The sequence below is a fragment of the Orussus abietinus genome, unplaced genomic scaffold, assembly GCF_000612105.2.
Source record: "Orussus abietinus isolate OABI.00-Male unplaced genomic scaffold, Oabi_2.0 scaffold186, whole genome shotgun sequence".
NCBI lineage: Eukaryota > Metazoa > Arthropoda > Insecta > Hymenoptera > Orussidae > Orussus > Orussus abietinus.
This window is the reverse complement of record NW_019394344.1, coordinates 144,591-162,729: the sequence shown is the minus strand read 5'-3', so window position 1 is coordinate 162,729 and position 18,139 is coordinate 144,591. Positions and strand designations below refer to the sequence as shown.

Below are 18,139 nucleotides of genomic sequence, written 5' to 3'. Positions count from 1 at the left end.
AATAGACGAGCTTCGCATTTGCCCTCCTTTGTTTGCGCCATTGCAGCGACCTGGTGAGACATTCCATTTGCATTTTGATTTATTAACGTTGGGACATAAAACATTATATACATATACGTAATTGATCGAACGGCAATTTTCTCTCAAGTCGTGCAATGATGAATTTTCCAAGAATTTCCGTTTTATTTTCCTTTTAATTGAAACTTATCCTACTTTTAAGGGACATTTTTTACTCATTGGCCGATCAGTACACAATGATCAATTTTTGATAACTGGAACTTTCATATCCTGGGACTTACCCTCTCTTTTCCTTTCATAAAACCCCCTACGAACGTTTGGAGTTCTCGAGAAGTTTTGCAAGATCGGACATTTAACCGATGTAATATCTGCCCGGGGAAGTTTCGGCCGAACTTTCGGGGATGGTAATATGAAATGCAAATGATCAGTTTTAGACAACTGTTTCAGATGTTGGTACGAGTTGGAACTTCCGGCACAGTCGGGGAAGGAACATTCAGCCCTCGGATTTTCGGAGAAATGTTTAACATTAATTTATTCAATTTTAGCGACTCCTTGGAGACTCTAACTTCTCTCAGAAATCTCCTTCACCTAGAAATCTCAGTTCAAAATGTATGCATAAATTCTAAAGTACACCTCACCTTCCCATTCAATTATTTTGTTGTATCATATGTACGCCAAGTGTCGAGGATGTCAAAATTACTGATATTACTGCCAGAANATAATAATAATTAATATTTCATCCCAAAGTGGCTGCCTTGACGCTTATTGTCACACTTTATAATCAAGACGGGCAATCCGTTTAAAGCGTCGTTTTTGCCGGGATATTTATCCCTCGGTATAATTAGCAAAAAGTGACAACTCCCCGAGCTTTTGATAAAATTAACGACGACTCACTAATTAAAAGCCCGCGACACCTCCCTCCTTCCTTTCTTTCCTTTTTAAGTTTCTTCGCACCGACTTTGGATTTTTCTACCGGGGCTACAGTGGCTCCTAATTATTCGGATTAATGAAGGAACTACAGGTTTTACGACTGCTTCGAAGCTGCCGGAAGTCGGGGTAAAAACTTCCTGGACTCGGGCGCAACAATGGCACGGTGGCGGCACTTAATATTAACTTCATAATAAGGCGGGAATAATACCGAAATTAATTCCACCGGCAAGTTTCTCGTCACTTCCGAGCGTTTGCCTCTTCCTTTTACGCGTTAAGTTTCTTTCGAAGTTCCCTGCTGTATCATTCTTCTTTTTTCTTTTCTTCTTTTTCTTTTTTTTTTACACAGAATTTGCAAGGACTTGTTGCAGCGCAACAGTTACTTTCACTACTGCATTTACATAGATATTCGACATCCTGTTGGAAATCACGCTAATTTTATCTCGACTACATAATTCGTTCTAGGACTAAATTATCGACATAGAAAAGTCGATGTATAATTTAAGTGTCAATTAATAGGGAATAATTTAATCGGCGGATGTTAATTATTATCGTGTGGGTTATCAGGTGAACGGAATCGTACATTTCCTGCCGATAGTGTGCTGTCACATGAATCATACATTAGTCATAACGTGTACGTGCATGCATATACATGTACATGAAATTTGCATTAAACTTGTGATTAGCAGAAGCGAAATCGCCGAACTCATTAGAGAGGTTAAGCGCACCTGTGGTCAATAAATGAGTCCACGCTTTTCCCACGATTTTCCAGCAACGAGGTCATTGACTTGTCAAGCGGTACGTTTACCCACGATTTAATGAACCTAATAATCTGCTGGTTTTAAACGAAGTTATCACTTTTTAAATATATAACGTTTGGCTGGAAATGCGTAAATCAACGTAACAAATTTAAAGCCAATTATCGAATGAAAAAATATCAATGGCTGTCCCCGCTGACTCATCTGGTTTAAAACGAAATTATTTTTACACGCACTTGTAATATATAAATACTGTTTAGCCGAAAGTCCGTAAATAAACATTTCCGATTTTTAAGCCAACGATCGAATGACAAAATATCATCGACTGTCACCGTTGACTTATCTCATCACGTTCAGAATCCCATCGATACGCCTTCGCCGATAAACCTCTTTTTCGTCCTGTTAATTTCTGCTCGCCTTAACTTATCGATTTTATTAATAATAAAATGGCTTCGGATTTTTCACACCTACGTGACCATTAAATATAACGATGCCAAGAGAACAGCGTATAAATGAAACTATAAAGTCTCATTAGTCGACCGTGTCAAGTCTTATATTATTTATGTATAAATTAAAATCTTGAAGAAATTCAAAATGAAGTAAGAAGTTCAAAATGAAGTAATAAATTCAAAATGAAGTAATAAATTCAAAATGAAGTAATAAATTCAAAATGAAGTAATAAATTCAAAATGAAGTAAGAAATTCAAAATGAAGTAAGAAAATCAAAATGAAGTAAGAAATTCAAAATTAAGTTTTGATGAAAAATGAAATTTCATGAGTTTCAGGGGTTACTTTAGGGTCTCCATATTCACGTGGTAAAATTTAAAACGAATCGGTACACCCAATTCGGAGAATATTTTCCCCAACAATTTGACTCCTCAGATATATAATATATAAGCTGACTATTTCATATCCTCTTAAATCTGGGAAGCGTTAATTCCTCTCTGATCCCCGAATTCTCGAAACGAAATTCCCCTCGGTTGTTCTTCGGGTCCTGCGATTACCCACTCGGGGTGTCTCGAGTAATTATTACTTTACCGCCGGTCGTATAATTGTTATTTCCAACTGAGTTGGCTCGCTAGGTATTCCGCCCTGGCCCATTTCGGCTAAATTATCCACTCCCGTTTGGAGGCACTCGGCCATGGTGTAACATGGAGTACAAGTGCGCATTTACCGGAGCACAGCCACCGGTAACGAGAAAACTGGCGGAATTAGCGACTTCTTCTGGGAAGGGAAATTTTTTCATCTTTCCTTCCGGTCCAGAGACACGAGGCAGCTTCTTTGGTTAAGGGGTTGAAGTTCCCCAATGTCGATCAAACAGTTTTAACGGCAGAAGTTAAGACCACACGGTTCCTTCTTCTTTACAAGTAAAAGCATTTAATCGAGTTTCAGAGTTACATGTAATTTTCTGGAGCGTCTCAGAAAAATCCTTTCTCGACGATGAGGTATCGAAACATACTAAAACGACGACATTTTAAAAGATATAATTTTTCAAAGAGGATCCGTTCATCCTTTTACTCTCAAATTTCGAATTCTGCATGAATTCACTTCCGCTGGGAGTTAGACATCCACTATTGAATCTAACTGCAAAGTTTGGATCGGAAAGTGGATTTGATAATCCGTTTTTCAGATGTTACGGGTACCGTTTTAAATCATCACTGTAAAAAAATGCGTTGGAAGTTTTATGCTCAATTTTCTCGCGAATGGAACTTAATTTAGAACCCTTACGGCTAATTAGTTACTTCAGAGTAGCTTTCATCTTCTTCGTAAAGCTCTTTTAGATCGATCGGGAAAATCGGCTTTGGTGACACTCATTTGGAAAGCCTATTGAAAATAGAAATAAGTTTCGGGTCAGAATGTCAAGATTCGTTAAACGTATGTAGAGCACTCGGAAAAAGAGTAATGCATCGTCTGTGTACTTTAGCTCTGCTGAACTCTTGCAGCTTGCTGCAGCTTAGTTCACAGTCTCGGGCTCACATCCCACTTCGGGGTGAGAAATTTTCACGCCCTGGCGACGTACAAAGCTCCCGACAGAAGTGCCGGGAAACTTACCCTCAAGATTAAAGCTCCGAAAATTCCGGCGTGGCGCCTCGCTTTGTGCGCTGAAATATTCCCCGAGGGCAAAAAGTGTCCCGAAGTATTTGTCCCGTGGAAAATCCGTCAGAAAGTGTTTCCCTCCCTCACCCGCGGAAACCGAGTACCTCCTGTTTTCTTATTTGACATACCTGTCCCCCGTAAAAGAGAAATTATCTACATAAAAATGGAAATCAATTGAAACGTCCACGGTACTAGACATCAATAAAGAAACACTTTTGCTTTTCATTAGTCCTTTACATCGTTATCTTTCCTAATTCAACCCCGAGAAAAAAGAAAATCCATTGAACCAAAGAAATATTAGGCTAATTTAAAGGATAATTATTTGACAGAAATAAACTCAAATACATGGTCATAATTCTTTGAATTAACAAAACGTCCCCTTGGTACTATTCAAAGAAATGTTTCATTGGTACGTTGGATCTTTTTTTCTCGGTGTATGAGGCAGAATGTTCATGACTTAACGAAATGAGGGAAAATTGTAAAATTCGAAAATATTCCAATAAAAGCAACGAAGTGATGGACGACTACCGGGTATTGTTAAAGATCTCTTCTTCATACACATAAAAATAAGAGAAACCGAATATATTTCTAAGGGTCGAAATTTATGGGATTTATTTTTATAACTTCCACGTTTTGTCGTTCCTGGATTTCTCGTTCTGGCAAAATTCAGGAGTCACGAATCGGTGGTCAAGGCTGGTTCGGTTCACAAAATCTAGATGCTTCCTCAAATCAAGAGTTGCAAAGGTAGGAAAAGGCGCATTTGTATTCCCGATCGATCGTCCCCTCTTCCGAAAGGCGAAGAGAAATCGCGCGGTGGATCAAAGACGCGAATCTGAACGTATTTGAGATAGTCTCGAGTCGAGGTGCACTCGGGCTCCCTTTGTTCCTATAAATCTCAGGTGCTTCCTGCGGGGGAGGAAGCTCCCCTGGAAAGGGCAAACCGAAATCGTCCTGGCGGAAGCTGCGCCGAGACAATGATGGATCGAACGTGAAATCGGGGAACCGCTTTCCATCGTTCTTACCATCTTCGTCGAGTCCTCTAGCGAAAGATTCGCCGACCCAGTTCGAACCTATTGTTGGTAAAAATCAATTAAGGGACAAATTCTTCGGGATGAATTACCCGTCAAATTAATGGCCAGGCGAAGAACTTCCCCTGGACGAGCGAAGGGGAGAAGCGAAACGGGAGGGAAATCGATTACGACAAAAATTGATTGCAAGGAGTAAATTGGTTCGGAACGTTGCCTTTCAAATGAATGCCTGGAGATACGAAGCTCTTCGTTGTCTGATATGAAGAATTCCCGGGAAAGTTGCTTATCACGTGAAGAGCATCCACCTTATAAGCAGTTATCATTAAATGTCCCTAGATGCTTCGAGGAGGAAACTTCTCCTGAAAGAGTGAAAAGCAGCGAATTAATTCATCAATATGAGATACCCTTCAAGGTAATGACAGTAGAAACGAGATTCTCCGTTGGCTATCTCAAGAATAAGCTGGAAAGCTCCTCGGAAGGACGTTACTCATCGCAGAGAAACCATTTCTGAGAAGTGTCAATACCGAACCTCTGTAGACAGTTCGACAAGGGAACTTCTCCCGAAGGAGCGAGGAGAAGCAGCGAAATCGAAAGGAAATCGATTCTTGGGAAAACGAATTAAAAAGTAGACCCGCCAGGATGAGTTGCCCTTCAAACTAATGACCAAAGAAATAAAGCTCTCTGTCTAATCCGAGGGACACGCTGAAAAGCTCCTGGGAAGTTGGCCACGATATGGCGGGCAATTTGTGAGATGTGTCAGCACCAAGTGTCTCGAGGCACTTCGACGAGAAAACTTCACCGACGAGCGAGGAGAAGAGGCGAAACAGAAAGGAAATCGATCTCCTGAGGGACGACGCGGGGATGAGGAAAAAAGGTCCCGGAAAAAGGGAGGAAAGGAAAAAAGCCGTAAACGTTTATGACTCGACGCGGTAGTTTGCGCAGCTCTTTGTTTGATATTTCCGCGCGTGTCGCGGGGGCTCGAAAGGATCGGAGTGCGTGAACAACCCTTAATTCACCTACACATCTCACCCTTGGGATTGGGGAACATCGATCTGCGGAAAGTACGTGTTATGTTGCCGATAAATTGCGGGTTAAGCGGAAGAAGGCACCCAGTCGTTCGGGGATCTGGGGCGCGGATAACGCGGCCATTAGCCGTACGAACGTTTTCACCTGAAAACTGAATAACCTCTCTTTAAAACGCGGTCTGAGAGGAGTTTATTCTACGGTTTACTTGCCGGTATTTCTTTCTACTCAGCCGACTAATCACCGAGTATCTAGGTCGATGACTTTCCATACCGCGTTGGTCTATACGTTGACGATAATGCCCAATTGGTTCTCGACAACGTTAAAATTTATCGAAATTTAATCACTCCACCTTAGAATACCGAATCTCCAGTTCTACTAAAAGATAGGAAAGGAAATCTAATAAATCACAAACGAAACGAAGGGACATCCTCCTAAATGCGGTGTGTTGGGCGTGGACTCGAATCCCACCGTAGGCCATACATTTCACATAAGAGGTTATGTTTTTGGGTTCGCCTTGGAAAAGAATCGCCCATATCGAGGATGGTTTAGGGACACTCTCTTATGACTATTCCCCCTCGGCGAGACATTTATTACAGGTTACAAATACGGAAAAGAGTGACATAATGGACTGGACGCTGGAGGCGGCGAGGGTCGAGGGTTCGATTCCCGCTTCAGGATGTTTTTTTTTTCTCTTGGATATTATCATGTATCTACCCGAGGGAATATTCACTCATAAAATGATAGAATTGAATGCTCGAAATTGAAATCGTTGGAAATCACGAAAATATTGCCACGATTTTAAGGTCGACTGTCCCTTGTTACCGAATCGCGGGGTTTATTATATAAGGGCAAAGGCAATCGGTTCTTAAAGAACGAAACCCTTTTCTCTGATTTTCGAATGAATAGCCCCTCGCGTGTACCAACTCTGTGCCCATATGGTGTACTGGTTACTCCTGGTATTTACCATTACTTACATGCACACGCAAACTGGAATAAAGGGCTGATGAATCGCAGGGGTAAGCGAACGCTCCTCTGGCTCCATGGGATGCGTTGGTTCCACTGGTTCCATTGGTTCCATTGGTTCGAGGTGTACCCACAGGAGCCGGGAACAGGTTCGAAATACCTTTCCGTCGTATCTCGGGATCCCGCTTGTTGCCCGCTGGAGGAAAAGAAACTATTCATGAGTACGAGAAAAGATAAAGGAGCGAGGCACGCCGCCTCGCTAAGGGACGAGACGAAAAAGCGAGAGCCGGCGGGGAGGACGAAGAGAGGAGTCTGTTTGTCTTTCGACCAAACAAAGGGAGGATCCTCGACAATAAATCACCGACGGACCCCAGGCCTGGAATTTACCTGGACAGGTCCGGCTTCGTATTTATTTTCGCCCCGCGTCTTAATAGCTGGCGCCGGTCAAGTCAGATGTGACAGGACGATTCGCATCTTCTTTGACGTTACGAATTCTCGGAGATCCTGGAGACAAAACGGTACCCCGAGGACCCTCTCTTCGGACCCGAGGAGTCCGACTCCTCGTTCACTCTTGACCCGGGATTGCGTTTAGGGTGACTTTCCATGGAATTTGTATATACTTTTCGGTCAGTCCTGAAGTATCAGTCACCATTTGCGTCCTCTTAGATTGAAGCGTATCGGATTGAAACGACTTGGAAAAATTCTGAATGAAGCACAGGATTTTAACCCTTAAACGGATATTGGGCCGTTTATAATCAACGTCGTCTCATAAATGTACGGAAAAAATATAAATATTGTGCTTCAACTTTTTGACTGCGAATGGCATTTATATATACGTACGTATTAACCGAACCGAAATTGCTATTCCATCTTGCTGTAGAATCTTTTCGAGCCGATCTAGTGTGCGTCAACGTTCAAACGATAATTGGACATAAAATTGGAAGACAATGAAGTACCCTAATGACCGTTCTTTAGACTCGAGGAGCCATATTGAAGTTTTTAAAAGCGGATTTTGTTTAGGATCATTATTCTAGAGAATGCTTCACAATACTTTATTTAGCGTCAATGGGACTAAATGGCCATTCGTGTTCTCTTGGACCTTACGAGAAGTCTAAAACCCTGAAGACAAAGAGATACCCTCAGGATCATTCTTTAGTCTCGAGGAGGCACCGACCTTTTGCAATCTCTACCAGGGATTCCGTTTAGAATCATTCTCTGAGAAAGTTCTCCACAAGATTCCAGTCAACTTCAAAGGATAGCGATTCGTGTTCCCTTGAAAGCCATGAGACATCTGAGGCCCTGAAGAGAAACAAGTACCCCGGGGATCGTTCTTTACATCCTAGGAGTCACGGTCCTTTATACTGAGCCGACGTGCTCCTTTCAAGATCACTTTTCCTCGAAAAATCTGCTCTATGTCCTGTCCGGCGTCAAAATGCCGCAATGACCATCCGTGATTTCCGGACTCCACGAAGAGTGGAAGACCCTGAAGACAATGAAGTTCCCCGAGGCTCGTTCTTCGGATTCGAGCAGCCTCGACTCTTTTCATCATTCTCCCGAGAACTCTCCCTTACATTCGAATTAACTTCAGAACGACGATCCGTGTCATCCTAGAAAATCCGATGGTAATACCTCGAAGACAAAGAAGTGCCCAAGAATCGTCCTTCCAGTTCGAGAAGTGTCCTCTTTAACTCCGGATTACTTCTTTTCGGAGTCACTTTTCCTTGGAGTTACCGACACACGTGCCAGAACTCAAACTCGAGACCTTAACCGGAGGAGAGAACTCGTGTACGGTTCAAAGTGGATCCAGTACACAACGTTTCCTTCTTGGGTAGGAATTCTGGGCGAAAGTCACGATCGGTCCGTGTCTTCGGTTTCCGGGATTTTGCAAACTTTCCCGAAGGATTCCCCGCAAGCTCCTATTACCTCGCGTGGCCGGCGAAATCCGATTCCTTCTCCTTCCTTCCATCTCCTTGTGGATGCACTCTCGTCTCGCTTCCCCTGTAAGCAGACATATTTCCAGACCCCTCTTCAGCATCGTTGTCCCCGCGTGCAGCGGGGTTGAAGGAGGATTTTCGCGTAGCTACGGGGAATTCTAATTTTAACGCAGCATCCCGTCGCTCTCGTCCGTCAAAGTTGCCAGAAGACGTCGCCGCGAATATCGCCGAGAGAGAGATGGAAAATTAAAGCCGAATATCGTCGACGAGACGACCGCCACTCGAAGAGTCAAGACGAGAAAAGCGTCGTCGATGGCCCGACACCTCCCGGACCTTCTTTTTTGCTCTAATTCGATAATACCTCGATTTCTTTCTCCGGCACCTTTCGGCCAGAAACGCGCCTGGAAAATTGCGAGCGAAACTTCGTTCCCGCGAGAAATCTCATTACCCGCGTTGTGGCCGAGCGACACCGAGGGCCATTCGCGCGCGAAACGACGAAATCCTCGCGGAAAGAAAATTCATCTTGAAAAGTCTCTTCATCCTGATGACCGAACACAATTTCATCCACGGTAAAAAAAATCGTACCCCGTCAAAAAAAATACCGGACACGAAACAAAGCTCTCATTCTCTTCTGGCGATTGCTAATTTTTTCGTTATGTTTTTTGCGTCGAAAATATATTATATGGGAATGCGATGATTTTTAATCGTTTTGAATTATTATTATATATATTAGTGGACATTTTCATTCCATTGGAATGAAGATGTTAATGTTTGCCAAGATGTCTGTTTTTTAATTCCGTTTTGCATGTAGAATTTCATTATTCATATTATAGCCGCGAAACGACGAAATCCTCGCAGGAAAAAAATTCATCTTGGAAAGTCTCTTCATCCTGATGACCGAACACAATTTCATCCACGGTAAAAAAAATCGTACCCCGTCAAAAAAAATAACGGACACGAAACAAAGCTCTCATTCTCTTCTGGCGATTGCTAATTTTTTCGTTATGTTTTTTGCGTCGAAAATATATTATATGGGAATGCGATGATATTTAATCGTTTTGAATTATTATTATATATATTAGTGGACATTTTCATTCCATTGGAATGAAGATGTTAATGTTTGCCAAGATGTCTGTTTTTTAATTCCTTTTCACATGTAGAATTTCATTATTCATATTATAGCCGCGAAACGACGAAATCCTCGCAGGAAAAAAATTCATCTTGGAAAGTCTCTTCATCCTGATGACCGAACACAATTTCATCCACGGTAAAAATAATCGTACCCCGTTATAAAAAAAAATACCGGACATGGAAGGAAGCTCTCATTCTTCTGCCGATTGTTAATTTCTCGTTAAGTTTTTTGCGTCGAAAATATATTATATGGTCCGATCCGATGATTTTTAATCGTTTTGAATTATTATTGGACATTGTCATTCCATTAGAATGAAAGAAGACGGCTAGAATGTTTTATTCTTCAATTTTGTTCTGCGTGTAAAACTTGATTATTCATATTATGGCCGCGCAAAACGACGAAATCTTCGCGAAAAGAAAATTTATCTTGAAAGCCTCTTCATCCTGATAACTAAATACAATTCCATTCACGACGTAAAAGTTTCACCGCGTTAAAAAAATATACCGAGTATCAAAGGAGCAGATATTGACTTCCGGTGATTTCCCCTCCTTCTTCAAATATATTGCATGAATTATTTAACGAATGAAGGGACCGTAATTTTTTATCACTTTACCCGATTAATGGAAATTAATGTTCCGTTAGGATAGGGGGTGTTGAAATTTGCCGGGGATCTTATTCCTGAAATACAGTATATTAAGAAAAACGGGCGGAAACTCGCTCGACCTGGTCTCTGGAGGCCCGAAATGGCCGAAAGATTTCTTTGGGCTTTTGCTCGGGTTTTATTTCGCGGGAATCCGCGGGGCGCAATGGCCGAAGTTTCCTCGCCGAGGGACAGAGGAGCGGTGCTTTTGCAAGAAATATCTCCCACTCGAATGCCCGTGAGAACATTAAGGGCAGGAGTTTCTTTCGAGGAACGAGAACCATTTTCGCCGTATATAGAGGGTGGACGTAAAGGGTCATAGTCGCGGGGCGAAACTGCGGACTTCTGGTGAACTCGCGTTAGCCGAGTTCGAGTTTAAGATCGATTCCCAGTCCGACCTGCCCTCCACCGATTAGGGCTTCGTTTATTCATCGAATCGATACTCTGGCTCGGATGAATGGAAACCGACGGACAACTAATCTCTGCCCGGACCTCCAAGAGGAAGAGATCTCAACGGAGGGAGGGTAGGTGGTAGGAGGTACCCTGAAGAAAGAGGGAACCTGGAGGAGCACTGGAGAAAGCAGGAAAACCTTTCAGAAAGAACATTGGACAGAGGAAATCTCGAGAAAGATGGAATCTCGGGGAGTGGAGGAACCTTGAAGAGAAAGAAGACCTCTAGGAATTAGGGTATATCCAAGAAAGAGCGAACGTTGAAGAGAGGGAAAATGACGAAGAAGAAGGGACCCTTCAGGAGGGAGGGCCACTAGTAGGAAGAAAGCATGTTGAAGAATTTAATAAACGGGAGGGATAATCTTCAGGAAAAAAGAATCTCGGCAAACGAGAGGACCTTGAAGAAGGGGAATCACGGAAAAAGGGAGCATCTTGAAAAATAGGAATTTCAAGGAATGAGGAAACCTTGAAGAAATGGAGCCTCACAAAATAAGGGAGGGGTTGAGTAAAGAAGAAATCCCGGAAAGGGAGCAAATTTTGAAAAAAAAAAGGAACCTTGAAAAAAGAGGGGACCTCGAGGAAATAGGGCATTCCGGAGAATGAGAGAACCTCGAAGAGGGAGAAACATCGAAAGGAATTCTCCAGGACCATTCATTAAATCAGGATTAATGAACAGCAACGAAACTTCCTCGGACGCATTTTATTTCTCTTTTCAATAGTAATCGACATGAGACCGAAATAATTACCACCAGAATTTACAAAAACGCCAAATGGACGAACGAGACGTACTCGCGGTGACAGTGATCGTTCATTGACTATTTTATTTCCGACAAATTGGCTTCTTGCTGCCAGGCCCTATTAAAGATCCTGATCCTAGCCCTGTTGACCCGATATCATCGCTGAAGAACGTGGCGTCCGGGTGTAGATGTTGGCAGAGCTTCCTCAAAGCTTTTTCCACCTCTTCAATAGACACGCGTTCTTTTCCGGCCGATTCCGCCATTTTCCTCGCGTCCTCCAAGGTTTTCTCGATGATGTCCTCCAGGACTGTTGAAAGAACCGTCTGAGCTCTACCGGACAGAGTATACCTTCGACCTGTAAATAAAATTGGATAAGCGTATTTATTTCCCCTTTCCTAATTAAAACGCAACTACTGTATAAATAATGAAGTGAAAGTTCTGAAAAAATTCATAAATGATTTTGAATGAAGGCATGTTAAGTGGATTAAGTGCATAACATACAACCCTTAAGATATATCTACCAGATCCTAAGGAAAAACAATATTAAAATCTAAATTCGAAACTCTAATCATTTAAGTATGCTAGAGATTGTACTAGAAACTTGGGTATTATCCATCGAGAAATTAATATAGCGAATGTAATGTATGTTAGTTTCAAGGTTTAATAGAAAAAAAAGTGCACAACATATACGACGAATTTTCCTCTGCTTCAGAGGTTAGGATCCTAGTTTTTACGGTGGATGATTTTACTAAATTTTAATTTAACTCAAGACTAGGCGCGGAGGTGTTCTAGTTCAAAGATACAATGGATTATTTATTTAGGACTTTAGGAAATGTATAAGGGAGATTGTTAACCAAATTTCTACCTCTGGGACGTTTGTTCCTGGACATCGGTTTGGGTCCTCCCAAAGGACGAGACGCGGGCGCTCTTCGTGACATTTCCTGGCTCGAGACTCGAGAAATTTAAGAAAGTTTAAAAAATTGAGAATTACAAATCCGCACTCATGGTTTTTCCCTACTCGAAACGAGAACGACACATCCGGGAATGAATGAAACTGAATGAGGAAACAAGAGCGAGTCGTTTACTGGAAGTGTCCTGTAATCGACAAGGTGGGATAATTAAGGTGATATGAAAAGGTCATACATATATACACATGTATATCAAAAAGTCAATATATTTATAAAATTTTTGTCCAAACCGGGTGCGCCGAATAATTTCCAACTTTGACACGTGATTACGGAGGCCCTAATGAAGGTCTTCAAACTTAAAAAGTCCGATTATTCGAAGAAAAACTGTTTTCTGGTTCTTCTCTACGATAAATGACAACTTTTTTCAAAAAATGAAATTTCGCGAGTTTCAAGACTTTCCTTAGGACCTCCATAATCACGTGTTAGAGTTTCAAATTATTCGATCCACCCAGTTTGGAGAAATGTTTTATAAATATTTTTACTTTTTGATATATAGGTATATAACACTTTCACAACGACTTAACGCCTTTAGTTAACCTAAAAATGTATCACGAGGAGAATTATTTCCAGAAAATTTCCTGACTGAGGATGCCGGAGACTGTTTTATTAAACTCAATGATTATCGCAAAATTTTCGGGATATAACGAGATCGCTGAAGGATGAGAGATTTAAGGTGGGATAATTAACGACCACGTTTATTCGCTAAGAAATTTCCACAAAGGCCCACAAACTCCTTCCAAGGAGTATTTACAGGACCCGAAGATTTTCGTGGAACTTTCATGAGGTTATAACTAGGACACTTAAGGACGAGGTCATTTAAGGGTGAGGTCACTTTGGCCGAGATAATTAACGAGGTCCTTTCACCAAGTTACTGTGAAGTTTCAAAAACTCCTTCCACAAAATGGCTCCCGAGGAGGCATTCGAGGTCTGTTTACAAAGCCCGAAGATTTTCGGGAATTTCTCCCGGGATATAATGAGGTCACTTAGGTCGGGATAATTAATGACTAGGTCTATTTACCAACAAGTTACCACAAAGCTCGGAAACTCCTTACGCCGAGGTATTCAAAGAGTATTTACTTCGCGAAACTTTCGCTAGGAAGTAATTAGGTCACTTAATTGTGTTAAATACTTTTTCGTTTTTATAATCTCCAGTCTCTTGTTTTCATTATGTTTTCGGTGTTTACGTCGCCAGTCATGTATGATCGACATGACGCGACTTGAATGGAATTTTCATTGTTTACACAATCGATGATTGACGTTTGCAAACCTGTGAAGGGCTACTATTGTTAGGGGGAGTTTATTAAACGGGGTCCATTTAGCAAACAATTACCACAGTACATTGAAAATTTCTCCGTCAGAAAATATTTTAAACATAATTTACTAGGTCCGGCGAGGTTCATAAAATTCTTGTCAGGGTGCAACGGGTCAGAGGACGAGATTGTTTATTATCAGCAGGGGATAATTAACAACTAAATCCACTCAACGATAAATTGTTGTAAAGGCGAGTCCTTTTGCAAAATTACTTCGGAGGTGACAATCGAGGACCATCTTAGAAACTTTAACATTTTCGCGAATTTCACCTGGGATGTAATCAGATCACTGAAGGGGAGATCCTTTAACGGGGAAAATTAACGATTAGGTTGCTTTACTAAGTCACTTTGGAATCCCAACACTTATGACAAGATATAACAACATCGTTTACAGGTGAAATAAATTATAGAAAAATATTCAACGTCTACTTCCATCAGCAAATTATTACAAACCTCCAACTCCTTCCGCAAAGTAAAATACGAGAAGACTCTCAACCGACCATTTTTGGAATATACAAATTTTCAGGAATTTTTCCCAGGATATAACCAGGTCATTTAGGGGGATAATTAACGACTAGGTGCATTCGTTAAGTCATTTCAAAAGCCCAGCATCTCCTTCCTCGAAATCGCGTTTTAGAAGGTATTTACAAACCTTAAGAATCTTCACGAAATTTTTCGCAGAGTATAATAAGGTCTCTTAAGGGTGAGTTTAGAGCCAGAGGTGGAAGGTTAGCGGATGTTCGTTCTTTTCCACACTCTGTTTGGTCTCCATCCTTTTTCGCCTCGGTTTTTTTCCTGTCTTTCGACGCTATTACCCCCTTAATATCGCCCAAGGATAAGGCGATCCTGCCAATCCTGTGCACCCTGCAGAGTAGGTGTATCCTACCGGGATCTGTTCTCTTCAACATCTCCCGCTTCGAAGATCAGCTTTTACGAAACCCGATTACGAGGTTACGTCAAAGAGGGAGGCCAAGAGTTCTCTTCAAGGACCTCCCTGTAAATCCGCCCTTACGATGAAGCCCACTCTGCCCTCTTCCACGACCTCGTAATCTTCCCGGAGTCCTGTTTGAGAAACTACCCTCCAAACAGGTTGCCAATGTCTATATAATAATTCTATGAATGTATATGAAATCTAATTCGATAATTAGACATAAAACATTACATATCCGTCGTTACATATCGTATAGATAAACCGTTTTTGCCAACATGGCGTTATCATTACCTCTTTTTCTCTAAATTTGATTTTATCACGTGGCAATAGTACTCGGAAAATTTCTGAAAATGCACGTTTAATTGAACTTTTATATCATAGATAAATGGACATGGCAATATAAGCAATATTTTTATTTATCAAATTTTTGTTAACACATTCGCGAGCGTTGACGTGAATTCACGTCTTTTCAAGTTCTATTCCTGATCGCCGATGACGTGAATTCACGTCATTTTAAATTCTATTCCTGATTGCCGCTGATGTGAATCACGTCCAGACGATACACGATACAAGTTTGCGGCAACCAGTTTCAGAATTTCATTATTATTGCCGGTATTCGGTATTTGAAACGAAAAAAATTTTCCGGTCGCGAATGATAATTAAATGCGTGTAGGCCCTGCATTCATCTTTTCGTCTGTTGACCAGGTGTTTATACATTTTCTCTGGTATCGTCTCTTGGCTAAATATGGGTGTAAATTAATGTTCCAGTGCTGGACTGCGTGGTCTCAGGATGGGGTCCCTGGTCGACGTGCGACAGTGAATGCGGTCCAGGAGCTCAGACCAGGTCGAGGATGGTGGAAAGAGCTGCCGAAAATGGCGGGAAACATTGTCCTCAGTTGGTCCAGCATCGGGGATGTCAGGGAACGAAATGCCACAAGCGGAACCCGAAGTCCGCCCTGAAGGGTAAGGAACGCCGAGGAAAAATCGAGCAGGAGCCCTTCCGGGGTGGCGTCCTGGATTCTCGAAATTCCCTGCGGGTTGTAAAAATGCCTCGTCGAAATTCCGCCCCGCTAATATGCGGCGGGATTTAGGGGCCATTTGCGGCGCACCCTCTTTCATTTAAAAAGAAAAAGCCCCCTTAAGGTGATATGAAAGGGCCATTATATATATATTAAACGTCAAAATATTTATAAAACTTTTCTCCAAACTGGGTGCACCGAATTATCTGAAACTTTAACACGTGATTATGGAAGCCCGAAGGAAGAACCACGATGCTCGTAATATTTAATTTTTCGAAAGAAATTTTAATTTATATAACTTTTCACCGAACTGGGTGCACCGAATTATCAGAAACATTAACACGTGATTATGGAGGCCCTAAAGAAGAACTCGATGCCCGTGAAATTTCATTTTTCGATAGAAATTCTTTTTAGTTAGCCTAGACTAGAACCGAAATCTCATTTTCTTGGGAAAAATGAAATTTCCCGAGCATCGCGTTCTTCCTTAGGGTTTTCCATAATCATGTGTTAATGTTACAAATGATTCGGTGCACCTAGTTTGGCGAAAAGGTTTATAAATATTTTGACGTTAAGATATATAGAAGGACCCTTTCATATCACCTTAAAGGGGCAAATATTCCCCACGATATTTCCGGGCCCTTTCATTTTCCGTAGGCTTTGGTGCCCGTCGAGGCGAGGGAGCACTTCGCGGCCGCGATGGAAATGTTTTATCAAAGCCGAAGGAATGCATCATAACTGGAGGGCGTTTAACCCCGAGGTCGTTCCCGGGAAAACCAACACGCGAGCTCGGAAAATGAGATTTCCCCCAACGGTGGTCCTGCCTCGTTGCAGCCGGTATCCCTGCTGACGTGGTATCACCTTGAAGGGCTTGCTCAGCTCTTCGGAATCCTTGAAAATTGGCGAATTATCCCGGTTATGTGATCCTGATTCCGCAGGCTGAGCCCGGAAGGAAGGCTGTATCGTGGGACCGAGCTGCAATTCCGGCTTCTTCCAGGTCATCTTCGAGGTCCTCTTCGGGGTCGTTCTCGGATCGTGAGGTCCCACTGGTCAATCTGGGGAACTCGTTCCATTTGTAAGAAAGAAAATACACGTTTTGTTTTTTCTACACGACCCCGAAGAGCGACCTGTAATCCTTGAAGAAATGTTCCAATCCCAGGAATTGGATGATGTGTAATGAGTTTTTGGGAGAGCGTTGATAAGTACGTGCGAAGAGGTCCTTGAAAGGCAAGATGCATCCAAGATGTGAAGATTGCTAATTGGCTGCGTTATTTCTTTCTTGTAGAGAATACATTGGATACGAAATTTGATTCTGCAAGGACCTTTTTCCAGGTCATCTTCGAGGTCCTCTTCGGGGTCGTTCTCGGACCCTGAGGTCCCACTGGTCAATCTGGGGAACTCGTTCCATTTGTAAGAAAGGAAATACACGTTTTGTTTTATCTACACGACCCCGAAGAGCGACCTGTAATACCTTGAAGAAGTATTCCAATCCCAGGAATTGAATGATGTGTAATGACTTTTTGGGAGAGCGTTGATAAGTACGTGCGAAGAGGTCCTTGAAAGGCAAGATGCATCCAAGATGTGAGGATTGCTAATTGGCTGCGTTATTTCTTTCTTGAAGAGAATACATTGGATACGAAATTTGATTCTGCAAGGACCTTCTTCCAGGTCATCTTCGAGGTCCTCTTCGGGGTCGTTCTCGGACCCTGAGGTCCCGCTGGTCAATCTGGGGAACTCGTTCCATTTGTAAGAAAGGAAATACACGTTTTGTTTCAACGCGACCCCGAAGAGCGACCTGTAATACCTTGAAGAAATGTTCCAGTCCCAGGAATTGGATGATGCGTAATGACTTTTTGGGAAAGCGTTGATAAGTACGTGCGAAGAGGTCCTTGAAAGGCAAGATGCATCCAAGATGTGAAGGGTTGCTAATTGGCTGGGTTATTTTTTTTCTTGAAGAGGATACATTCGATATGAAATTTGATTCTGCAAGGACCTAGCACAAAATTATAGAACACTCCAAGTCATGTGATCCTGATTCATCGAGTTTTCTCGACGTATCGAATGTACAACTCCCCGTGCAATTTCAACATTTTCCAGGATTTTGCCGAAGTACGTCTAGACATACTCGAAGAACAAATCCATCTCATTTCGATGCGAACCCGAAGAGATACCATTTTTAGAGGAACTTATGAAGATCTCCATTA

At 42.0% G+C, this 18,139-nt stretch overlaps 2 protein-coding genes across 2 annotated transcripts in view; one reads left to right on the top strand and one right to left on the bottom strand.

Moving 5' to 3' along the window:
* LOC105694351 (somatomedin-B and thrombospondin type-1 domain-containing protein) overlaps positions 1-18,139 on the top strand; it is a 63,281-nt gene that overhangs the window by 15,512 nt on the left and 29,630 nt on the right. Inside the window, exon 2 of the mRNA XM_012414906.2 lies at positions 15,688-15,882. Within this exon, the coding sequence (XP_012270329.1) occupies positions 15,688-15,882 (195 nt within the window). The remainder of the gene's footprint in view (positions 1-15,687; positions 15,883-18,139) is intronic.
* Positions 11,659-12,630, bottom strand: LOC111673885. The gene is made up of 2 exons (XM_023431866.1): positions 12,576-12,630; positions 11,659-12,065 (listed from the first exon to the last, which is right to left on the bottom strand). Exons 1-2 carry the CDS (start codon positions 12,598-12,600, stop codon positions 11,794-11,796), a joined length of 297 nt encoding a protein of 98 aa, XP_023287634.1. The 5' UTR covers positions 12,601-12,630; the 3' UTR covers positions 11,659-11,793.

Excerpts from the sequence above, each read along its gene's own strand:
- LOC111673885 (XM_023431866.1), bottom strand. The coding sequence starts at position 12,600 with ATGTCCAGGAACAAACGTCCCAGAG. Across the intron at positions 12,066-12,575 it reads CAGGAACAAACGTCCCAGAG|GTCGAAGGTATACTCTGTCC; the intron begins GTAGAAATTTGG and ends TTTTATTTACAG.